This window comes from Pseudomyrmex gracilis, unplaced genomic scaffold (genome assembly GCF_002006095.1).
Source record: "Pseudomyrmex gracilis isolate BER0280 unplaced genomic scaffold, ASM200609v1 scaffold_121, whole genome shotgun sequence".
Taxonomy (NCBI): Eukaryota; Metazoa; Arthropoda; class Insecta; order Hymenoptera; family Formicidae; genus Pseudomyrmex; species Pseudomyrmex gracilis.
The window spans coordinates 258,109-284,255 of record NW_018020705.1 but is presented as its reverse complement, the minus strand read 5'-3'; the positions used below and the strand labels follow the sequence as shown (position 1 = coordinate 284,255).

Here is a 26,147-nt window from a genome sequence, read left to right as displayed (position 1 = left end):
GAGACGATTGAGGATTTCATCATAAAAGCACTTTAAAATTATCACTTACCAGATAAAAATAATCTTAATATTTATACCTAACCTAACCTAACTATTCAAATAACACCCGCGTGCGTATATTACAAACCTATTTATATTAACAGTTTGTTAAAAGTTATTATAGTCACAAAGTTAAAAAATTATATTCAGTAATAACACTTTTCAATCAATTAGTAGAAATGTGTACTACTTAATTGGAATTATTATTTTTTTTTTTTTTTTTTTTTTTTTTTTTTTTTTCAATATTAATGCAAGTAGTAACATACTTTTTTCACTTTTATGTTTGGTTTTTTCCAATTTTCTATATAAATTTTTAGTTTTTTTTCCCTTTTCCTTCAAGTTGACTTTCACATTATCCTTGTTCGGCTTAGTCTCGTCTCAGTTTTCTAAAAAAACCATACAACATTCGGATGTCGAATTAAATTAAATCTCGCTATAGAGATAACGATTTTACTTAATAGTTATCTAAAATAGAATTTATTTCGATACTTACTTTCTGAGACTGGGTTCTTTAAAAGTTATTGGCGTGTTTCTTCGTTTGGGACGTTGGTTTTCCGAATCTAATGATTGACTGTCCCCGTGATTATCCATATCTGTTCTATAAATTCAAGATGTCACAAGACAACATGTAATCCAGAACGTACAAAATGTTTTTATATAATGACATTAATAGTAATTTGCAATTATACGTACGTGTAATCATTGATTCTTCTAAATTCCATATCGTCGTCTGACGATACTCTCGGTTTAATATGAGACTCATTAAGTTTCTCCAAAACAACTTTTGCCGCGCTCGGATCCCGATTGCTTTCCAAACTGATTTTCTGCTTCGCCTTTTTCGTAAGTCTCGGCCCATTTTCGCTCTGATCAGTTTCATCTTTCACTTTCGATGTTTTCGATTTTTTATTCTTATTATTTTTTATTTGCTGCTTCTTCTTGTTAGACGTTATCTCATCATTATTGACTAGAATTAACGGCTGTTTTATTTGAGCGTGTTCAGTTTCATTCAGTACAGACGGAATATTCATCAATGATGCGTTATCGATACCATTCTCTCTAGCGGAATCTGTCACGTTATCCTCGTCAGGTAGTTGTAGATCGCTGATGAGCGCAAAGTTTTGTGGCGACGGACATGTCAACATTAACGTAAAATCATCTTCTTCTTCTTCTACAACTTCGGAATGACCTCTTCTATATGTAATAAAGCTCTCGAAACTCGTGCTGTCATGCGCGTCATTTACTCTTTCACGATCAAATATGGTTGACATTGTTTCGCAAATATTATTGTCCGTATTATTGTCATCCATCGAAGAGGATTCACATCCAGCATGATTAATAACAGATGCATTTACACTTCCTGTCGATGACGTATTAGATACGTTCACGGATTCGACCGAATTTCTTGACTGATCTTCTATGCTATCTGTATCGCTCGATTCAGCATATGCTATTTCAGAATTATTATTGACATCAAAATTATGCGAACGATCCAACTCTTCCGGCTCGTTATCCGGCGACGGCATGTTTAAAGTGTTACTAAACAGCCAACTTGGACCTTCCAGTGGATCATCCTCCCAATCTCTACTATTATTCTTTCTCGAACTGCCTGCTGTGTATAAAGTTTCGTTGAAGGCTTCTTTTTCAGAGACTTTGCGTGTTTTTGCATCGGAATCCGTCTTCGGTGTTTGTAGATACGATTCATTTTCTTCATTTACATTAACGGACATTTCTGTCTCTGTTATCACATTTCTCTCTAACGTATCTTGAGATACGTCATTGCTGCTCTCCTGTATTTCAACGTCATCAATTCTGCTGCCAATTAACTGCGAAAACAATAGCCATCAAATTTACAATTTAAGACAAATATATAAATATACAAATTGTACAGATCGTTCAAAATTTAAGTATTTGTGTAAAACACACTTACTCTTCTAATGTTAATTGTTCGCGAATCTTGTAGTAATTTTGAAACATCTCTGAGTTTGACTCTAGGACTACCTATACTTATACGATCCCTGCTATGTCTTGGAGTTTCATCAACGGACCATCTTTCCGATTCCAATCGAGTGTAAGATCCCATTCTTCTTGAATGGCGACTTCTCTTTTGTTTTCTTTGCTCATTATTTACCGTTTCTGCATCTAAAATGTTAATTAATAATTAAATAGATTAAATTATTGCAATTTTTACTCATAAACATGTATATATGTAAATGAATGTAACATGTAAATAAAATGTAATATTAGTCATACCACTAACTCTGGGCGAAGAAATTCTCATTCTTTCCGGCATTCTACGATTATTTTCCTGTAATTACATGTTACTTGCAAAGAATGTTTTTTTTTTACTTTATACATACACAAAACAATTTCATGTGTATATGTACATATATACATACATATCTAAGTGGTGAAGTAGCAAAAGGTGTAGTGATTGATGATCTATTCTCATTTTCCTCATTTCTTTCAGGTGTAAGTACTTCTTGTACGATACTCAGCCTTGATATGTTAGTAATATTTTCTGTATTAATTCGACTCAAATTAATTGTGGGTTTTGTAATGGTGTGCCCACTCACCATAGGTTTCACCACTCCTTTGGCTGGTGATTTTGGTGATTTTTTTGACGATTCTTTTCCTACAAAATATTAATATATTTACACATGTATAAATCAATCATGATAAAACAAAACCTTGTTCACATTTTAAATTCTTGCAAATATATCTCACTTCCTGTTGAAACAGATGACAACCTCGCATTATTATTAGAGGTAACAAACTCTTGACACATAGTAAGAGTATTGGTTAAAAAACTGGACATAGTAACCAACATTTTGAGCATTTCTTTTGCATTATTTTGAATACTAGTAATTATACTCTGAAACAGACAATAACTATAAATTTATACAAATTGTATTTTTCTGTAAATCTAATTTTTTCTATTGTTGATACAAACAGGCTTACAGTTTGTTTGGTGCATGTTAAGTTCAAATTTTGAATCTCGGCAAATAAACTAAGATTCTGTTTAAACAAATTCTGATTGTTCTGCTTCTCGTGTGAAAGAGCCTTAGCAAGATAGCTGTTGTTCTTTTTCACATTCTCATATACTAAAAAAAGAAGCAATTTCAATTAAGATAATATATTCACAGATCAAAAACAATCTGTAAACAAAAAAAAAAAAAAACAACAAAGTAGACAGCTGATGAATTTAAATCTTCTTACATAGCTTGTGTGATTTCTCTCTGAACTTTTTTCCCAAACACACTGATCTCTTAGTGAGCAGAGTAGCTCGTTTTGGTTTTCGAATTGGTACTTTAGCCATGTTGTATTTATGTTTATACACTTTCTTTTTAAATAAATATATATACGTATAAACACATAACAGACTTTTACAGATTTGCTCAGAAGCTTTATTATTCTCTCACTGCAATTTTGTGTCTCTGTTCTGTGAAAAATTTGTCTTGTAATCAGAAATTTCTAGACTAGTGTTTCAACATTCAAGTAATCCTGCGTCGCGTGGTCAACTTAGTCGCTTGTGTGTGCGTACGAATACTTTCTTGGATTTCACTTTTTCTCTCTTAGCGTTCGCATGTAGAACAGTTCTTGTATGACAAATATTACTAAATAAATTCATACCTAAACATGTTCTACGGGATCTGACTTGGCACAAAATTCTTTACTACGATATCTTATCATTGGAAGAGCAAACACACTGAAGTTAGGGAAACGTTTCAACGTACGCAAAGTCAACTATTTGAAAATAAAATTCACTAGATACATTAAGGTCCGTTTGCAAAATTTGACAAAAAATTTGATAAATCTTCTACAATGTAACTATAATGTTTTTATATCTATAAATGTTTTACCTTGTTTATCATTAATTTAATTAGTTTTAATTTTCTAATTTATATTTATTATTGTATAATTAAATTTTTGAAAGAGACGCGATGTATAACTGATGCTGAACACAGCAGACGACATCCGTCAAACACGAGCTGCGTTCCGATATATATTCACTGCCACTATAATAAAAATCTATACTTCACGTTACATACAATATAGATTTTCAGTACTGGCAGTAAACTTCAAAACGCAGCTATGTCTGCTTTGTGTTTATTTGTGAAACAATCAGCGAAACATTTAATTTTTTCAAAAGTTAGTCGAGGAATATCGTTGTCTGCAACAACACGTTTAAAAGAAAGTGAGTTTGTTATTGTATAATGCTAATCAACTCGAATATATGCGGATTCTACTTTAAACTAACCTCCTTTTATGTCTGTGTGTGCTAAAGCTTTATTGGAGCCGAAAACAAACACAAATAAATAAAACACTCATTGTTAACATATAATTGCTGCTATAATTTTATCTTATATAATATCACGATCTAACAAAGAAGTTAAAAACACTAATAACAAAATCCAACGATACTATAGTTGAGTTTCCATTTTTAAAATGATCTTCTTTTACTTGATCTACTTTTCTTATGTATTTTTTTTTACGTACAAAAAGTAAACTGTAAAGATGAAAGATTACAAAAGAATGGCGAGAGAGGTAACAAGATGACAGCAGAAACAGTGTGCTAAAAAGTAAAGTTGGAACTAGAAAGTCTTGTTAAATAACAACTTTGGGAATTATAAATATGAAATTTGTTTATTTTGATCTTTGTTGCAGTAATTGAAAAGAAAGAAGGAAATACTTTAACTATCGAAGGTGTTTATATATCTAACGAAAAGGAACATCTGCAATTAAAGACAAAGAGCAATGCGTGTATACTTTGCGAAACAGGACTTGATGTTAAACATACTGTACGTTCTGTAGTAATATAAGTATTTTATCTTGTTAAAACAATTTTTTTTAGATGTTTTCTATGATCTGCAGGATGTTCTTATTCTAAAACAATTTATGCAGTTAAATGGCAAAATATTACCTCGAAAGGTATCTGGCCTGTGCCGTACACAACACTTGAGAATTAAAATTATGTTGAACATGGCTAAGGAAGCAGGTACATAAGTGCCCATAGATGTAATTTATATGCAAGTACTTCAGGAAATAATTGTTTATTACTTTGCATATGTTTCAGGTTTAATACCAGTGGATATTAAAGATGGAGATCTAAAAGATCCAAAACAGAGAGAAAAGTGGAGAAATTATAACACATATTATGATGAAAATACTATTAAATTTAAGTACAGAAATTAGACACTAAAATATATATTAAATGTATAGTGTGTTCATTTTTACCCATAGTATGAGTATTTATCTTCCTTAGGGTTCTGTTTATGTATCTTATGTGTAATTTGTACACATAAAGTCATATATGCACTGAACTATAACCTATACAGTTCAGTGCATATATGTGATACTATCGCGCTAGAGTAGAGTGCCAACCTCAACTCCAAATGTTACTGTACAGACAATGGCTGCATTCGGGGAGCGCGCTATCAGCACTGGTCTAGTTTCCACCGAAACCCTCAATTCGGTTTCACTCCGATACTGATCAAATTTAGTGCTCTGTTTCCATTGGAATTAGAGTACTTATAGATCGAAGCGGAAGTGAAATCAGCACAATTTGACAGGTTTCCATCGACTTGAATTTGATTCTACGTCGCATTAGGTGTGAATTAATGCTTCGGTGGAAACTAGACCACTGTTGCATCATTCTATCTTTATTCCTCATTAGATGTAAAACAAAGACAGAATGACGCAACGTACCCAATAATAGTAGCCTCTCGCGCAATGTCCAGCTGCTTTGTGCGCATGCGGTGAACGTTGGGTGCGTTCAGAAAACTCTACGGTTGTGAGAACATCACTTATGTATCACCAGAGAGAAACCTGAGAGCGGCCATCCTATAGTAATTTTTTACGACGGTTTCAGCCGCTGGTTTTAGCCGTATTTCCACAAAAGTGGAACTCAAAGGCCGTTCTACATTAAACGCAAGTCGCAGGNCACGAGACCTGCGACTTGAGTTTCATGGAGAACGGCCTTTGAGTTCCACTTTTGTGGAAATACGGCTAAAACCAGCGGCTGAAACCGTCGTAAAAAATTACATTAGGATGGCCGCTCTCAGGTTTCTCTCTGGTATCACCAAGGGTACGTTCCAAAATCTTACCTTGGTAACCAAAAACTATGGGTGCGTTCAGACAACTCAACGGTTGAGAGATCATCACTTATGATAGGACTATTCTTCAAAATCTGCTGCGGTTCCAAAAGTATGATCCAATCAGAAGTGATTATCTCTCAACCGTTTTGCAACTGTTGAGTTGTCTGAACGCACCCTAGAGTAACCTAACCTAACGTAAGATATAGCATTTTAGTAACTAAGGTAGGATTTTGGAACGTAACCCAGAGAGAAGCCTGAAGGGCCTTCTACAATGAGATATTAGTAAGGCCTGTTCTACAATACAGTCGTAAGTCGTAAGTCGTAAGAAATTCACCAATCACAATTGAGTATTCCTCTGTAATTGATCTGTGATTGGTCAATTTCTTACGACTTACGACTGTATTGTAGATCAGGTCTAATAAATCAGAAGTCAGAAGCAAGAAATTGACCAATCACACATGCTGCGTATATGAAAAGGAACCTTTAACCTGATGCAAGTCGAACACGCCGTATCACAGTTCCAATATGGGTTTTTTGGTGCAAGTCCCAACGCAGAGAAAAAGAACAGACCCGATATGTAGCGGTAACGGTCAATCCATTTTGATCCATCTCTTCCTCATTCTCTTTTCCTGTCTCTTCTTCTCTCGCGCGTGCTCCGTGATCGCGTGAATTTTCGAGAGCCGCACGAGAGATGCATCGAATTGCAATTTTTCTCGTTTCATCGGCTTTGTCGCATCGTTGATTCTTACGCTCGGTATCCCGGCGCTTTACGTGCGCATTGTAAATTTGCGAGATCGCGCATTGTCTACGATCGTTTTCGCGGGTACCGGCTTTCGTTGAGATCACGCGACGGCTCCTCCATGGAGCTCGCTGGCAACCACGTGCTTTGAAATCTCGTCGGCCGTTACAGCCGCCAAGTTGCCAAGTGCGTAAGTATATTCTTTTACCGCGACATGTGACTCGGTCTGTTTGCCGTTTCAATTTGCATTATAAAATCTCATTTTCTTCACTGCTTGTTATAAACGTACGCGCGATCATGTTTTCAGAGAGCGTGGTAAGGTCGCCGAAAATTTCTCGGTCGCGTCAGAGATAAAGAAAGGCATGCCGAGATGACGGAGTTTGTTGACGGCTGGTTTCTGGGACATACCCTGGGCGAAGGGGCTTATGGCGAGTATGTCTCCTTCTGTGTTTCATATGATGTTCAATTTTAAACATTTATTTCGAAAGTTGCGACGATTTCGGCAAATATGCCGCTATCGCGTCAAGATCCCATTGTTCTCGGGGCACGTGCTTAGACGTTAATCCAATTATTAATCTATCTTGATTAATAAACTCAAACTGTTGGCATAAAAGTTTGATTAATATTTATTACTATTTTTTTGTTGTTGTTTATAATTTGTCACAAGAGAAAAGTTTTATATACAACTAATTACATAGCTATTATGTATTTCGAAATCGATTCTGATCGATTTGGTTTCGTGTTTTCTTTGTTGCCACACTTATGGTCGCACTAATGACAATCTCGATCGAAAATATTGTTTCGAAATCTATAATTCAAACCACACATCGATTGAGTCACGACTACTAAAATAAGAACAATAAGTAAAATTTATTTTGATCGAAGCCGATTCTGAAAAATTATCGTAAAACTAAATAAATATGTATATTGTTTGTATGTAGAGAGAAATTGTCTTACAATTGTCTTTAATTATTCTTAGGGTAAAATTAGTTGTAAATAGATCTACTGGTGAAGCTGTTGCTATGAAAATGATTGACGTAGAAAAACATCCAGATGCTAGACAGACAGTGCGCAAAGAGGCTGCTATTCATCGTATGTTATCGAATCCTAATATTATACAGTACTTTGGAAAACGGAGTGAGCCCAACATGGAATATATATTTTTGGAATACGCTTCAGGTGGAGAGTTATTTGACAGAATTGGTAAGATTTGTTTAACAATATTAGCGAATTTAGAAGAAATAAAAACTAATTAATAAATTTTGTACATGTGATCTTTGCAGAACCTGATGTTGGTATGCCAATATGGGCTGCTCAAAAATATTTTAAACAATTAATTTCTGGTGTAGAGTATTTACATAGTCGAGGAGTTGCACACAGAGATCTCAAGCCAGAGAACTTACTGTTAGATAATAATGACAATTTAAAGATAAGTGATTTTGGATTAGCAACACTATACCGTTTGCAGAATAAAGAACGTTTGTTGGAAAAAAAGTGTGGGACGTTACCTTATGTTGCGCCAGAGGTGTTGGAGAGACCTTACTGCGCAGAACCTGCAGATATATGGTCTTGTGGAATTATTCTTATAGCTCTTTTAGCTGGAGGTAAATTTTAGACAAGAGAACTGAAAAATGTAAGAGAAAGAAGGCTGTGTTTCTTGTTTAGATATTTTTTTATGTTTCTAACGTTATGACACTTTTGTACATACGTAACTGTTTTAAGTAATGTTTTTAAATGTTGGAATTATCAGTAGATAATTTGTGAATTGTGATATATATACACAAGTCAATGTGCTTACTGATGTAAAATTTATTGAAATATCTAATTCCTAGCTTACATTTCTCAGTTTTTAACTGGTCCATGTCTGAAATACAGAACTGCCATGGGATCAACCCTTGGCAGAGTGCCATGAATATACCGCGTGGAAAAACGGAAAATATATGTCTCTTACACCATGGAAAAAATTGGACAATTTATCGTTGTCGTTACTAAAAAAGATTCTTGTGGATTCGTCAACGGCAAGATACAAAATGTCGGATATTAAGCAACACAGGTGGTTTGCTACAAAAATGTCAATAGGTAAGAAATATTACTTAAAATCAATATTTTCAATAAAGTACGGTAGCTTCTCTTACTTGGAGATTTTGAGACGGAAACGCGCAGACTTGAGAGAGCTGTAAATTATCTTGGCTGTTCGAAGAAATAAAAAATGTTGACAAACCAACATAGCAAAAAAAATAAAAATAAAAAATAAAAGACAAACTAAAAGAAATTAGAAGTAAGAGAAGAGAGAATTAGAAGTAAGTGCGATAGAACGATCTTTTTTGTGGCATTGTGTCATTGAAGAAAAAAAAGGATCGTAAACCTGCCGACTTTTATGGCGCACCTTTTTTTGTAACAATGAAGATATAAAAACAAACATTTACGAGTATAGAAACTTCCTCTTTGAATTTAAGAAAAGCTACTGTATATATCTCTAGTTTTAGATTTATGTTTTGTACGTACGTTTTTTTACCAAAGGTTTTGCGAAGACGTCGAAATAGTGTTTACTTAGTCAGGTACTGAGTGACTCTGAGTATTATATAGTTACTCAAAGGGACTTGGTACCTAATTTAGTGAATACTGCATACAACGGATTCCTGTTGCTTCTTTTCTGTGCGTTCTATGCTATTTAGAATTAGAAAACATTACTAAGAATGCAGTTTTATTATCACAGTAAAGCTCTTGCCTTTTCTTTGGTAGTAAAGCTCTATGAGTTTAATCGAGCGTCATAAAGCTAGATTACCAAAGCAAAGAGCAGTAGCATATACTTCCGAAGTGATTTGCGCAACTAGTTAAGTTCTATTTAGAATAAGATAGCAATAGTAGACGCTAAGAGGGATAGCATAGATTTTTGTACAAAATTTCTCTCGTCGATATATATAAATACCACAGTCTTTACATAGAATGATTATATGAGGAAGATTTATAAATTTATAGACGAGGTGGATGGACCAAATCACTTGAATCAGACGAATGTAGAAGATGAAAATCTTAGAAACGTTTGTCTGTCGCAACCTGAGTTTCTTGGAATGGAAAGCAACAACGCGATCCAATTTAATTTAGATGAACGTCCACCATTTTCATTTTCTCAGCCCGCTCATGTAGACGATCTTTTATGCACGCAATTGCAAACACTCACACAACCCAGTCAGGTAATAATGACTTTTTCTTTGAATTAACTTTTTTTTTTTTGAGTTTATTAATAATAGCGTCTGAAATAAACTTTTATGTAAAGAAGAAGAAGAATTAAGATAACATAAAATAATTTTTTTTGCAGCAAAACTCTTTTCAAAGGCTAGTTCGTCGAATGACCAGATTCTTTGTTGATATAGAATGCGAGAATATCGTGAAGAGGTTAATAAAATATTGCGAGAAAGAAAATTACACTTGTCGTGTTAATGAATTTGGCGTGGTAAGCTATGATTTGTATTTGATATGTATTTTTGATTCCAATTCTGTTTAAGTGGACAAATTTATTATCGAAATACACAATTATGAATTTTGTATGTATCTGTAGGTCACAATATCGACGACAGATCGGCGAAGGATGCCACTCGTCTTGAAAGTGAATTTGATAGAAATGAACAGAAATATATTAGTAGATTTCCGTTTGTCGAAAGGTTGTGGTTTGGAATTCAAACGAACTTTCATGAAAATCCGATATGCGATGGAGGACGTTATATTGAAAAGCTCTACAATATATTCGAAGAATTAATAACTGTGACAAGAGAAGAAGTAATATTATAGATATACACATAAAAGTTTGTATTTTCTAGATTTTTTTAAAATAAAGTTTTAATATTTTCCTACATTTTGTATTTTTCTGCCAATTTCTTACATAATAATACATACAACAGTGATTACTGTTTTACCCGTGCAGGTGCGCGCGTATTGGATATTAGAATTGAGCAACATAATCCTCAACGAGATGTCGTTCGCGTCGTTTTCACTCATTTTAGAAAGGATAGAGAAAATGATTAAATATCGTCGCGCTGACCAGTAACTTTCAGTCTTCAGTCGCGCTTGATGTTAATCGCCGGTTACCACGCGTGCCAAGTGATCGTCTAAGAAGACGTTGCGTTGTGTAGTAATAATTGCTCGTTCATCTAACGTCTAACTGTGGATATTTCGAAGAACGTTGTGTTATACATCTGTATCAATTGATTTTTTATTCACCAAATTATCAGTATTCCAAGAACTTGTTTAATTTTCGGAAAGAGAGAGAGAGAGAGAGAAATGGTGACGTTAAATCCGGATCTTCGGCGAGAACGCGAAAGATGTACATTCGATCCTACGGAACTCACGCATTTTTGGGATGGCGGTCTGGAGAAGACGTCGCAGCGGCACGAGTTGGGTACGTGTTAATGCCCCCTCTCTTCACCAGTATTAATCACACGACTCGTGCAACTTCCAGCACTATTGCAATTTACTATTATATTTTTTCTCGTTCAGCGAAGTAGTTTATCTCGCAATACTTCAACTTTCCGAGTAATTAACAAAGATAGAATAAATAACAAAGAAATAATGTATGATATTCTATCAGCGTATCGAGCATAAATATCTGAAGTATCGAGTTTATCTTATCTTATTTTTTTCATATATGCTTTCCTATATAGACGCATATTATATATCATAACTGTTCATATGATTCAATCAAACGTTGGACGTTGAACGTTAGTCCTCTTCATCTTATAAACTTTAATACTAGTTTTGATCATATATACAGGATGTACAGGATATTATCAAAAAGATAATATATTGTCAAAAAGAATAATTTTTTTTCTTCACAATGCCAACTATTTTAATGTTTTCACATTGATTAATTTGTGCGTTTTCTGATACAAGATGTCTGAAACTTTTTGACAGCTGAAGCGTAAAGGGGGTCAAAATCTGAATAGAAAAGTCATGTGCAATTTTGCAAAATTCGCAATAGTTACTAAGAAATTAATCAATTAATATCACATTAATATTGAACGCGTGGAAAGGGAATTGCAATCGGCTGAAATTTTTTATTATTGCGTTACACCGTGAGAATCAGCTAGCATGGAAACATTCGTGTCACACGTCGCTTGCTGCTTTGCTCATCTCTCATTATTAGGAGACAAAATGAGCAATCTTTACAACTGAAAATCACGTTTATACATCTAGCCGCTCGCAGATTGCTTCCTATACGCGCTCATATTAATTAATTAATATCATAATTATATCATAAACAAATAAATTGTTCGTAATTAGTTTTGCGAGGAGATATTTACGAGAATATAAGTAAAGTAAATTGTGTATAAATTTACTGCAAGTCAAGTTGAAGCAGTAAAGTTGCTCAATAAGAAACAATTGTGTTTAAGATAAAAGGTACCGCAAAAACCTGTAATTTAAGGAGTGAACAGTCCATGTTTACGACCAAGAGCTCGCGTTTGACGCTAGCCGTTTATCAGTTTTTGTTGCGTTTCTTGCTTTTCGAGATCTTGACGTTAAGATCGGTTCTATTTATGAAAGCGAAAATACTAAGACTCACGCTAACATTACAGTGTAATTATTAAGTTTTTTTTTAATTTTTATATAATCAGAAAGATAAGAAAAATATATCAGTATAAGTGTTTTTAAAACGCTCTGCATAAATTATAATAAATTATAATAAATAAAACTTTCTTGATGTATACAGTACATGTTTTGTGTCAAAAAGATAGTTGAGAAAAATTGATACATTAAAAATGTGCTGATAAATTTATTGATATTTAAACACAAACTATTGTTTAAATATAGAAGAATTGAGACGCGAATATGTTTTCTGGCACACTTGCTGTCAATCTTCTCATTTTATGATTTTGGATCTGAAAGATCATAAAATATATTTTTTTAACCATTTTTTCTGTTATAATAGATGTAAAATTATTAATCCTTTGCAGACTAAGTCTCTCAGACTTTACTCAAAAATTGCGTATCGGCGTTTCTAGAAAACATTAGTTTTTTTTAAACGCTTATATCTTCGAAACTACTAGAAATGTTTTTACTTTGTTTTTTTATCGACACAGAATCGTTTAAAACAAAAAAAACAAAAAAAAATTGAAAAAATATTGATTTTTTGCGGAGATACCTATTCTCTTTCGATCTTAAAATCGCGTAGGTCTCACAGACCCGGTCTGGCCACGAAGGCTTAAGAAAAGTATAATACTTCGAGTTACAATTAACTTGTAAAGTTAACAATAAAAATGTTTTGTTAAATATCACAATATATTTTTCTCAGTGTAGATACAGATCGGTCACACGACGCGTGGCTCGTCATGTAAACGAGTTTTAAGAATCATAAGCATGATAATTGTGTTCCGAGTACGTGTAATGATTATTTGTCACGTATATTGTACAGAGTCAACGATCGGTCAATGTTCAATGTAAAATTACGCGAGATAAATATCATACATCATAATTTTTAAATTTTTACTTTGATAAACTCTCAAGTTCTTCCAGGGTTAATAATATTATAATAATAAAAATAATATATCAATAATAAAAATGCGTATGCAGTGCAAAAGGATTTGCAGAAACACATTCACTCCGACAAAAATTAAATACTAATTGCAAATTTCAACGTTTCTTAGTATCTATAAAATCTGTTAAAAAAACTTATTTTTAACGTAAATTGTTTTTAAATTGTTTTTGCTTACAACTATCGGGGAATTCCTGTCAAGATACTGAAAAAAACTTGTTAAACAGAAAATTGTAAAATTTACATTTTACTCAAAGATATACTTTAATCTATTATACGTACGTAAAACAATATGTATGTAAAACATACATAGACTGCTGTTTTGCAATTAAAAATAGTCATTGAAACTAATTTATTTATTAATATATATATATATTGTATATATATATATATGTATATATGTATATTATTTGATTATATTACAAAATTAATGAGAAAAATGACGTGACTAATATATGACTATATTAATTCAAGAGTTTTGCATGATAAAAAAAAAAAATTTAATTTTAATTGTTTTTCTTGTTTTTTTAATATTTTTAATCAAGGTAATTATTACCATGTGTAAACGTTATTCATTTACATCGATTATTAGGAGAACATTCATTAGGTTCTATTCGTATTATCTTCTGTTCGTTACGATTTTTTTAGTGTGTCGCTTAATTATTTTCAGAAAATTTCTTTCTGAGCGACCCGCTCTTGCAGGACAAAATACCCGCAAAATACAAGAGTCACAAAGAAATTTATGAGGAAGCGATAATGAAAGGATGTCGAGTAATACAAAAAGTGCAACAACTACACGAGTCGGGAAAAGGAGGCATGAACGTTTTCTCGTAAGAATATTGCAAATTTAATGAATATAACAGAGTAATATAAATATTAAATCGGTAGAGAAAAGCTCATAGATGTCTAATCAAAATCAAAAGAAAAGTAGGTCAGAAACAGATTACACATGTGTCAATACGTGAAGAAATCTTTGCATTGACTTGGTTATTTTGTAATTTTTGTTTATATTCTCGGTTCTCACTAAAATACGAATCGAAACATTGTGAAATGAAATATTCGGATGAGAAACTCAGATTCTTTCAATTGTTTCACACATTGACAACTACGTGTGACTCATTCTGACCTACTTTCCTCTTGATGTTGACTAGCAAATATTATTTTATCATTGGATAAAATTCGCGCGACAAATAATTACGCAGGATAATAAAAGCAATATTTATAATACTATAATATTGCCAAACATATTAATAATAGTTTAGTAAATACTAATAATTGTTTAATAAATGTGCAATTTGTTCGTTTAGAGTTTTACACATTAACGACTCTGATACTTTGCAGACAAATTTTAGGTGGTATGTTAGGCTCGGCGATACTAAAAGATGGTAATCCAATTACACTACATTATGTAATGTTTATACCGACTATCATGGGACAGGGTACTGTAGAACAGCAGAGTTACTGGATATCCCGAGCTTGGAGTTGCAACATCATTGGTACTTATGCTCAGGTATATTTTTTTTCATAAAATTTTAATATTTAATCGCTGCTATCTTGACATCTAACACATTGGCGAATAATTTACACGACGCATGTTTTATAAAAACAAGAATTTTAAGTAGTTAATGTCGACAATGTTATTAATATAACATGATTTTTTTTTTCAATCTTCTTCTCGACTGAGTTGAAAAAAAGATGAGCACAGTTTATTTTGATATTAATAATATATATATTTTTTATATCTTAACACTTTTGACGGCCGCTGTCACATATACGTGATGTAATACTTCATTTTTTTTATTTTATTGCTAAAAAAACGTAAAATAAATAATTTTCGCATGATACCTGCGAGATTCGTCGGCGGTAGATAGGAAGCAATAAGCAAACTGTGCGACCGTCAAATAAAACATTGACAAATTAAAAAAATACTTAGATATGTCAAAAGGATCGAGACCAACCTTAGTCATCTATATTTGATTTGACACATTAAAGTTTATAAATAATAATAGAAGTTAAGCATCTCTTAACTTCTATCTAAACTTTTGCTTAAAGTTCTTTAAAATACGGTAATCGCGTATAATTAACCGCACTGGCTATTTAGACCATTTATTTGGTGTCTTTTCTTTTCTTTTTTTTTTGGATTAAAATTTATACAGCAGAGTTTTATATAATTATTGAGTTTTTACTTGCTTTGTCGAGACGAAGTTTTTTCAATATAATGACAAAAAATAAATTACATATTAATTTTTCTTAGACGGAACTTGGCCATGGCACGTTTATCAGAGGTTTGGAAACTACAGCGACTTACGATCCAGAAACCAAAGAATTTGTATTGAATAGTCCGAGCTTGTCTTCCTATAAATGGTGGCCTGGCGGTTGTAAGTACATTTATTTGTGTGAATATACATAATAAAACGAAAGAAAATATTTTAAATTTATAGAAAATCAGTTTTAACAAAATATGTAAACATATTAAGAAAATAATGTTAATTAATAACAAATAATAAGATATTATATACACGTATAATTATTTGTAATATATAATATATTTATAATTATGTATGCTAAATTTTATCATCCATGCCGCTGATACTCTCGATTTTTTTTAAGTGTTTGCTAAACAAAATTTATCAGGGATAACAGTTTAATTAATATATAATCATTATTAACTAATTATTATTCATTTATATTGTTACAATGTCATATTTCTTTATTTTCTTCGCTTTTGTTAATATTATTATATTAGAGTAAATAATTTTTTTACTTTTTATACATTATATATTTTGTTAAGTTAGATTTAATATTGCAGCATTTTTTCTGGTGTCTTTGCCTCTTAGTATACATTTGTTCAGTATTGTTTATTACACTTTCTTTACTGTAAAAAAACACTTAGTTTATGTGTCTAAAACTTATTATTATTACTATTATTTTATTATGTTTTTTTAGTGGGTCAGACGGCGAATTATGCAATTGTCGTGGCGCAATTACACACAAAAGGAGAGTGTAGAGGTATCCATCCCTTTATTGTACAACTCAGAGATGAAAACACTCACGAACCTTTACCAGGTATGTAAATCTACTGAAATTGCAATTAGCGTTCATATATATATATATATATATATATATATATATATATATATTTATTCTGCTGAGAGAGTATCTCACATTTACGGAAGAGAGACGGCAAAGATCTCTACAAAAACCTTGCTTTCACTCTCTTTCAGGCATAAATATCGGTGAAATCGGCACCAAGTTAGGAATGAACGCAACTAATAATGGTTTTCTCGGTTTCGACAACGTTAGAATACCACGCGACAATATGCTGATGAAAAACTCTCAAGTAACAAAACCAAAACATAATAATAATATAGTATAAATTTAATTGATCAACTGAAATGTAAAAAAAACTACGGACACAAGTTTATTATATTTACTTACTTAACTTTCTAGGTGCTGGAAGACGGTACCTATGTGAAAGCACCTAGTGATAAACTCACCTACGGTACAATGATGTTTGTTCGGGTGGTATTAGTACGTGATGTCGCAAACTATTTGGCAAAAGCGGTAACGATAGCTATTAGATATAGCGCAGTGAGACGACAAAGTCAAATAAAAGCCAAGTATGTGTAAATAGTTAACGCATGTTATATATTTGTATATGTGTCATTCGGGTTGTTGATTTTAAATATTTATACATTTATATATAATGTAATTTACATAAATCTTATGCGCACGAGGAAAATATTTTAATGCGTTTCCACGACACTTTTATTTATTCTAGTGAGCCGGAAGCGCAAATTATAGATTACGTTACTCAGCAATATAAGTTGTTTCCCAATCTTGCTGCGTGTTTTGCTTTTCGAATGTCTGCTGACTGGATTTGGGAAATGTATAATAATGTAACAAGTGAATTAGATCAAGGGGAATTAGAAAGACTTCCTGAGGTATAATATCAATAAAAGTCAACTTAGAATTTAGAGAATCATATGTGCTTAAATCTTTTTATTAAAAGAATAAAATTCTTTTCTTAGTTGCATGCACTATCGTGCTGTCTAAAAGCAGTTGCAACATCAGACGGAGCTACTGGAATCGAGCAGTTACGATTATCGTGTGGCGGGCATGGTTATATGGATGCCAGTAACTTGCCGGCAACTTACGGTTTAGTAACTGCTACTTGCACTTATGAAGGAGAAAACACAGTTCTACTATTGCAAACGGCTAGATATCTAGTGAAAGCTTGGAAACAGGCTGTTGGCGGTCAAGCATTGCCGCCAACGGTAGCTTATTTGGTCGATCTTTCACGCGGATTGAAGCAACGTCCTTGGAAAAATACTTTAACATGTATCATACAAGCACATCAGGCAGTTGCAGCTGGGTAATTTACTTTATTTATATCACAAGAAATATGTATGTAAAAGTATTAATTTATTTTATCTATGTATCTCAAGAGAATTTCAAAGAATAATAAACTATGTTAGGAAGTTTTATAAAAAAACATTACAGTAAAAATAGAAAAACGATTTATACTGACAAATAGAACAAATAAATGTTAAACAAAAACAATTTGCCGCTATAATAAAAAAGTCTATAATAATAAATCTATAATAATAAAAATTGCAAATAGAAGAAAGTAGCAAACAGAAGATTTAAATTTACTTTTAAGTATTCAAAACATATAAATTTATATCAAAATGCACTAGTTTTTTCATACTCTATCTCTCTAATATTTATAGATTAATAAAATCATTCAAAAACTATATTTCTTTTTATTATATTCAATCTACATGTATATTTCCAGAGAAAAGGCATAATTGATCAACTTTTGCAGATGATATTTTGTGAAAACAAAAGTTTTCGAGGACATTTTATCAATCAATGACATATCGAATGTTAGTAGTGGCATGTGAAAAAAAAACTACTATGTATTTTGATATAAAGTACAAAATGACATGATTTATTGCTTCCGACTCAATATGACTGTTAAAAAATAGATTGTCCAAAAGTTGAGGTCAACAATTCAGGTCAATAATTCATTTTTATAGCAAAATTCGCTTGGCAACGGAAAACATGGATCGCAGGATACGCAGCGGTATGTCACCAGAAGACGCGTGGAATCAAACCAGCATTGAATTAGTTCATTGTGCAGAGGCCCATTGCCGAGTTTTTCTCGTAATGAGATTCATTGAGAATATTAAAGAACTGACAAATGTGTCCAATCAGTTGCGTGAAGTTTTAATGCAACTTTGCGAATTATATGCATTATATTGGGTTTTACAACGGCTTGGAGACTTTTTACGAGTCAGTATTATAGAGAATTTCTTTTTAGAACAAAAATATATATTATATTTTAGGCTAGTCGGACGTTGTATTTAAGATCGTCTTAAGATCATTTTCATATGCTCTATAGCCAATGAGATCAGCCTTAGCATAGTTTTGACAACTACTGACATTTTGTTTAAAATACAATACATTTTTATATTTACAGTTTTCTTGTCTAAGTAATGAAGACATTCCGGCGCTTCAAGCTCGCTTTGAAGAGATGCTCGCTGCAATCCGTCCCAATGCCGTCGGTATCGTCGATGGATTTGACATCCGCGACGAAATTCTCGCATCCGCGCTCGGTGCGTACGACGGCAATGTATATCAACGTCTTTTTGACGAAGCGATGAAGAGCCCCCTTAATCAGGAGAGGGTAAATAAGTCCTTCCATAAATATCTAAAACCTTTTCTTAAAAGTAATTTATAGTTATTTATAATGTGCTTATTGCAAATCAGAGCACAACTTGTTATTTTACCATAATAATTATTTTATTATCATAGATAATCTTAATCTACGTATTAGTAAAAAGAGTAAACAAGACAAAATGCTAAATTTTCTAACAAAACAAGTGATAAGCATTGTTTGGTATCTTAATTGTATACAAAATGAGTTTTTACCTTTTAAATATAAAATGCGTTAGTATGATGAAGCAAATTAACTGTTTCGCACAATATAAATAAAACAGTATAGTATTTGCATAGTAATAACCGTATATGTCTTATTTTTACAAAGACAGAAAACCTCTTCTTTAAACTTGAGATAAGTTTTTTTAAACTATTTAAAAACCGTGTAAACACACACACAAAATATATATGTATAATTTACATTTGTAATTTACTAAATCATTCGACATTCGCATTATTATTCCAGATAAAATATTTTATACGTTTACAAAATTATATAAAAAATCAATATTTTTGATAGTGATATTTTATAAAATAGATTGCGTGATGTAAATAAAGACATGTTATGTATTTGCAAATCGTGATATACTATATCGTGGAATATGTTAGTACAAGGGTCAGCACTGCTCGCGGACGCCTGTGGGCAAACTATGTTGCAAGCAATAAATAGAGAGAGGGGATAAGTCACTTAAGCGTAATAAAAAGTAAATATGTAACACACACACACACAAATAATGTGTGTATGCGTTTTGTGTGCGTGCATGTGCACGCATATATATTAAAAAGATACACATGTACATAGACATATAAATGTATGTACATATATATATGTATATATATATACAATATATATATATAGACTAAATAAAAATAGCGATCGACAATGCAACGATGCAAAAAAAGTGCACGATGTCAATGCGACGCTAAATGATGCGTGAAGTAAGATGCCCATTTTACAATGAGTTGCAAATGTTTCGTCCAGTTGCGAAAGATGACTACTACTTAAAAAAAAGTGCTATTTCCCCGGTTGCAGTTGCCAAAAGTTAAAAGTTGACCAATTTTCTTTTGGCAACCGCAACGGCCAAGCGCAACTAAAAATAGCATTTTTCTCCTGGTAGTTGCTATCTTTTTATTGTAGAATGGCCTTCAGCCGTATACAAAATATATACAATATATTACGTACGTAACATTGTATACACGAGATATACGCGATTAAAATCAAACAAACGTATTGCGCGACGCGCGTAAGTTATCGTCATACGCGAAGTTAGTTAGATCTGTAAGTGTCGCAAGTACTCGGTACTCCGCAATTTCTAGTCTATATATATATATAGGGTGTCTCATGAAGACCTTATCACCGCTATATATATATAAATTTTATTTTACATACATATATGTATGTACATATATATATTATATATGTACATATATATATTATTTTTTTAATTTTTAAAACCAATGTTCTCAAAATCAAACTACTTATTTTTTTCTTTCTGCCTTTCACAAAATATTAGGAATAGGAATAAATATTAAATAAGAAATTTAAATTAGAGTTTTTTACAAAACAAGAAAATAGAATAAACTAATGCATCATAAATTACAAAATAAGAATTTGGAATAATTAATCTATTCCGTTCTCTTGTTTAATGTAACGTTATTTCAAATTCCTTTTCGGCGCTCGCGGGCGCCCGCGCCCACTTTCAAGCATTTTGCCGACCCCTGCGTTAGTATTATAAAAAAATTTTAATCTTTATAATTAAACAGCTAATCATGTATTTACTTTAGTTTAGATAGAATATTTGAATATTGTGGTAATTTGGTATATCTCTTCATATATATATTGTATATTGTATTTTTGGTATATAAATTTAAATAAAAAATATATATATATGTATATTGAATATGTATATTCTATAAGTATATCCTATTGATTGATTGATATTCCTTTGTGAAACTAAAAGTAGTCGCAAGAATCAAACACCGATTGTTTATGTGAAATATTAAACAAATTACATGTAAGTGATAAATCAAAGTAAATAACTGTGTTATGCACGATATAAATAATATATGAATGTACACGTTATTTGCATTTATTTTTCCTATAAAGTTCTTTATGTTATCTTGATGCATCGTTTTACGTATTAAAAAAAAAAAACGTTCTGAGAAAGAATTTATATAACTAAAAATGACATTTACTTTAAAAAAAGTTTCTAATGCAATTTTTCCTTAGAACGGTACAGTATTTATTTACAGAATAGGAGCGACGACATACATTATTGTTTGTTATTATACTAATAGAGTGCAATTAGTATTAATTTCCGTTAGTTAATAACATAATTATACTTAATGCCAGCAACAGCAGTAATACGTGTATTTAATGTTTCATGTTTTTTTTTTACGTGCAAAAACTTACTTTTTTTTATTGTTAGAATATATGTATTGTAAAATTATTCAGTATAATTATCCAGTGATTTTAAAGTTAAAAATATGGAATTTGTTAAAATACATGGGATAATTCATTACAAAATCGTTATTACTGCAATTGCAGGCGAGTATATATATATATATATACACACATATATATATATATATATATATACATATATATACATATATTTATATATATATTTTACTTATATATATAAGTACATATATATGTATATACGTATTTTGTGGATTCGTGCATAGACATATATATATATACACATACATACATATATATATATACACATATATGTAATATATATAGAGTGACCAAGGAATAACAGGAACAGGACAAAGAGGAGGAAGAGGAAAAGGATGGTGCCGTGGGATAATACTTACACTTAAAAAATAACATTGTGTTAATATTATCATTATTATTAAATATTAATTATATTCACCTTTAAAATTATTTTTATTCGTCCACCTGGCCTATGGGCTTTGTGTCTAACATTAGACAGACTTCTCATTGCTATAGTGATCTTACGGAGTACGTCTTCTTATAAAATATGATTTCATTACAATTATTATTTCTTCCCCTTCGCTTAATATTTCTCGAACGTTAATCGATCGTATGGTGAAGTGCAAGCTAGCAAGAGCGCCGAGGCAAGCAACATCATACAATCAATTAATTACTACCTAACAAACAATGGTTTTTTTTTTTCATCTATATCATATACGATTATTATTACAGTAGAGGTTACAAGTCCCAGTTCTATAGGTCTTTCCTCGTTCATTCCGCAGGACAAACGAGACAAGAATTACCCCAAGAGAGAAAAGATGACAAAGATAAAAAGATAGAAAAGGAGTGTTATATATATATATATATTTTTTTTTTTGTTTATATATAGATAAGAGCGTGATTTTACTTGCGTTTTTTTAGAAAATTAATACAGGGATTTAATATATTAAGTTATATGTGAAACAGAACTAACAATAAGTAAAGGATATCGCTCTAATATATTATGAAAAATATGACAAAAGAGAGAAGGTATTTCTCTGGTTATATAATCATCATTAAAGCTAGTTATTATACTAACTCATTCTTATCATTAATATCCTTATTGTGTGTGATTTCTAAGTATTCAAATTTAGATGTACATACTGAAAAAAATAGATGTTTTTATATGTGGATTAAAACAGTTTTCACACATACGCGTATTTATTTTTTCAAAAGGACGAAATAAATCTTGATTGTTCTTTTATACATGGAAATGAAATTTCTACTCTGATTTTCCGTTAAACAATTAAAATACATAAACTTGTCATGATACACGATGAAGAAAAATTGTTGACACAACATCATGATGTATATTCAGCAATAATAAATGAACGTAAGACAACATAATATTTTCATGTTAGAGAAGAAATTACATTACATACTCTCCGTAATAAAATAAATAAGGCTTTTAGTATACATTCTATATATAATAATAATAATATTATAGTTAGCATATAAATGTACGTAAAAAAAGCACGAGAAAAAAAAAAAAAAAACTTATAGGGCAATGGAGTTATGTTGTTACGACAGACAATGAGAGTGAAGTGACAAACATCTGATATTATAAGGCGGATTTGTGAAAGATTCGTACCAAATTGCTGTTTCTTACGTAGTATATGGCAGTATTGGCATGATATAGTTTTTTAGTTTACTTCGCGTCCGAATTTCCGCGACGGATCGGATTCTGCGAAAAGACAATGTTCGTATATCTTCGGGAGTAATGGAGTCGGAAATTACCGCGTGAAAGAAAGAGAATCAAGAATCATAAAACTGAGAAAGAAACATAAACGATTGACGGGAAAAAAAGAAATTGTAGCAAATGGAAAAATACTACTAATAAAAAAAAAAAAAAAAAGCGTTGATATGGTACATTCGTACGACAAATGTCATTGAAAAAAAAAAAATATTGGAGCGGACACGCATTAATAAACATGATAATAAATATTTTATCCGATACTCTACTAATAAGAGTTATTCGACAAAATGTCTCTTAGATTCAGCGGTAAGATGTTATTCTTTTAAAGATGTTATTGGCTCAACCGAGATTTGGACTGGGAATTGGACATTTTCAACGGACACGGTCATAAGGTAAAAAAAGTATCGCTTTTGTTTTTCTGTTCCCTTTCGCTTTCTATTAATATGACATTACTATGGCATCTGTTTTAGTCGTACTAAGGCCGTGCCACTTTCGGGACAAGAGGAACCACCTTCTTTCATGTCGCGCGTGATTACAGTATCCGTCTTTTCACTTTATGACGTTAATATAATAATAATTTCTCGTCAAATGGAATAGAGTCATCAGACGAGAAAAATCAGATTTTTCAAAGGCTTTTATCAGCATCGGAGCTATCTTTAGTAATAAAAGTGGATATTTTGTTTTTGGGTGGAAGGAGGACGATGTTTCATTGCTAACCACACGATTTACTGAACTTCATAGATTACACACTCGCTTGCTCATGTTACTTTAACCACTGGACAGATTAAAACGTATCTAAAACGTATCTAAAAACATTGAAAAATATTCAGTCTATACGAAACAACTTTATCTACATGTTCTAGTAGCTGCAATTTTGATTCAGTAGGAATACGACTTAAAAGATGGAATGGATGTCTATCGCGAAATTATTATAGCTATGCGTATTTCATAGCTGCTTGTTCGCGTTTGGAAAGCATGGCACGCTAACTGAGAATTTACTTTATTTGCTAAATGTATGACTGGTTATATTACGTACAAAAGAAGGATTGTAATGAAATTCACACTAAATGCCTGATAAATATACAAAATCACAACCCACACGAAACAACATTCCATACAAACCTCTATTAGATGTTCATTAGACGTCACATAGTATTATATAATATACGTCCAGTAAAGTAGTTATACGTCTAATGGACCTTACACGTCTGTGTGGGAAGTCCATCTCGAGATAATCTCAAAATTTACGTATAATAATTCTGATGGAAACATACATCAAGTAAATTTAGCAAATAATGTCAATAAACAGGTGATTCAAATTATCAGTATCTTTATATACGTGTTCTCTTATCACTGATATACATATATATTAAGAATCAAGATATACACACGATCTCATGTGAACCACGCAGAAAGCTGCATTAAAACACGATTAAATTATTTAAAACAAATTGAAAGATATATCCGAGTATTTAAAAAAAAACGAACACTCTATCTTTCTATATACGCGCGCATTTCTACGATATTACAAAATAACATCGAAAGTTATGTGAGGAAGGTATTTACGTATAAAATCTTATGTTTCAGAAATAATCGATATTTTATAATGGTATATACAGATATCGGCGGTCCATCGGATAAAATTCCCTATCACTAAGTATATATATTTTGTGCAAATTATATAATTCCTACAAATGCATCGAGATTAAAAAGATTATTGTGAGATTTTAACCTCTCTCGGCACATAAAGGAATATTTTGGTTTAGACAGCTAAATTTCAAGTCTTTTTTTTTTTTGTTTAAGAATTAATTCTATAAAGAAAAAGACTAGAATATATATATATATATGGTCTGAATTAAAATTAATTCGATCAAATTGTATATTTCACACAATGTTAACTATTTAATAACCGTGTATAAATAAGAACTCCAATTTTATTTTATTTCTTTGGAATTAATTCTTAAAAACAGACCTAAACAATTTAGTTGTTTAAATCAAAATATTCCTTTAATATTCGCCAACGATGGTCGCTCTACATAATTAATGTACAACATATTCTTAATATAGGCGCTCTTTTTTTCACTACACGATTGATATGGACGAATTTCGTCGTTCTTCGCGCACTACAAAAAAAAAAAAACAAAAAAAAGAAAAAAAAACAATCTAATCTTCATCAAACTTAGTATCAAAAACTCGCATAAAAAGTGGATATCGTAAGGTTAAAAACAAAAAGGAAGAACAAATAATGGCAGCGATGCGAACGAGGTTGCAGCTTAGACTCCTCGTTGCTCTTGCTGTCGGAGAGAAATCACGGTGCCGCAACGATGTTTCTTTCCCTCCCTCCTTCCACCAAGAGACAGAATGATTAACGACATAGCAGCAGCGTTTATCGCCCACGAATTTTCACGCTCTCAGTCCTGTACATATATATATATATATATATATATACACACATTTACACGTGTATGTATATGTATACATATGTACATATGTATACGGTAGGTACGTATGAATTTATACGTATGATACATACATGTAAATATACATATATATATATTTATGTGCTATTAAATATATATATATTTATATTCGATATATATATATATTTATGCGCATACTAAATACGCTTGTAAATGCATCTTGGAATTGGTGCAACTTCGCCGACGGGACACACACGAGTTTCGTAGTCTTATCGTTCACTTTATCCGTCACCTCAGTTATCAGCCGGGATGATTGCAATCCGAAGAGAATCTTCGGAAAGCTGCAAATGTAGGTAAAAACAAAAAAAAAAAAAAAAAAAAAAAAAAAAAAAAAAAAAAAAAAAAAAACAAAGAAAAAACTGCGCT

At 31.7% G+C, this 26,147-nt stretch overlaps 4 protein-coding genes across 5 annotated transcripts; 3 read left to right on the top strand and 1 right to left on the bottom strand.

Moving 5' to 3' along the window:
- Nucleotides 1-302: 302 nt before the first annotated feature.
- LOC109856534 lies at nt 303-3,809 on the bottom strand. The gene is made up of 9 exons (XM_020431902.1): nt 3,256-3,809; nt 2,998-3,140; nt 2,764-2,911; nt 2,436-2,671; nt 2,290-2,344; nt 1,967-2,178; nt 733-1,862; nt 533-637; nt 303-425 (listed from the first exon to the last, which is right to left on the bottom strand). The coding sequence occupies exons 1-9, from the start codon at nt 3,353-3,355 to the stop codon at nt 407-409; spliced, it is 2,148 nt and encodes a 715-aa protein (XP_020287491.1). The 5' UTR covers nt 3,356-3,809; the 3' UTR covers nt 303-406.
- Nucleotides 3,810-4,085: 276 nt separating this feature from the next.
- Nucleotides 4,086-5,241, top strand: LOC109856535 (28S ribosomal protein S18a, mitochondrial). The gene is made up of 4 exons (XM_020431903.1): nt 4,086-4,234; nt 4,705-4,838; nt 4,912-5,035; nt 5,114-5,241. Exons 1-4 carry the CDS (start codon nt 4,132-4,134, stop codon nt 5,230-5,232), a joined length of 480 nt encoding a protein of 159 aa, XP_020287492.1. The 5' UTR covers nt 4,086-4,131; the 3' UTR covers nt 5,233-5,241.
- Nucleotides 5,242-6,710: 1,469 nt separating this feature from the next.
- LOC109856525 (serine/threonine-protein kinase grp) lies at nt 6,711-10,726 on the top strand. 2 transcript variants are annotated; one of them, XM_020431889.1, is made up of 8 exons: nt 6,711-7,059; nt 7,181-7,305; nt 7,853-8,076; nt 8,157-8,477; nt 8,749-8,952; nt 9,853-10,067; nt 10,193-10,327; nt 10,433-10,726. In XM_020431889.1, the coding sequence occupies exons 2-8, from the start codon at nt 7,244-7,246 to the stop codon at nt 10,628-10,630; spliced, it is 1,359 nt and encodes a 452-aa protein (XP_020287478.1). In that variant the 5' UTR covers nt 6,711-7,059; nt 7,181-7,243; the 3' UTR covers nt 10,631-10,726. The 2 variants fall into 2 exon arrangements, with proteins under 2 accessions (XP_020287478.1, XP_020287477.1); XM_020431888.1 differs by having other exon boundaries at nt 6,711-7,063.
- Nucleotides 10,727-10,903: 177 nt separating this feature from the next.
- Nucleotides 10,904-20,966, top strand: LOC109856531 (probable peroxisomal acyl-coenzyme A oxidase 1). The gene is made up of 11 exons (XM_020431897.1): nt 10,904-11,269; nt 14,070-14,229; nt 14,741-14,909; nt 15,654-15,777; nt 16,346-16,465; nt 16,624-16,739; nt 16,850-17,019; nt 17,181-17,343; nt 17,431-17,774; nt 18,442-18,697; nt 18,885-20,966. Exons 1-11 carry the CDS (start codon nt 11,152-11,154, stop codon nt 19,143-19,145), a joined length of 2,001 nt encoding a protein of 666 aa, XP_020287486.1. The 5' UTR covers nt 10,904-11,151; the 3' UTR covers nt 19,146-20,966.
- The last annotated feature ends 5,181 nt before the right edge of the window (nt 20,967-26,147 follow it).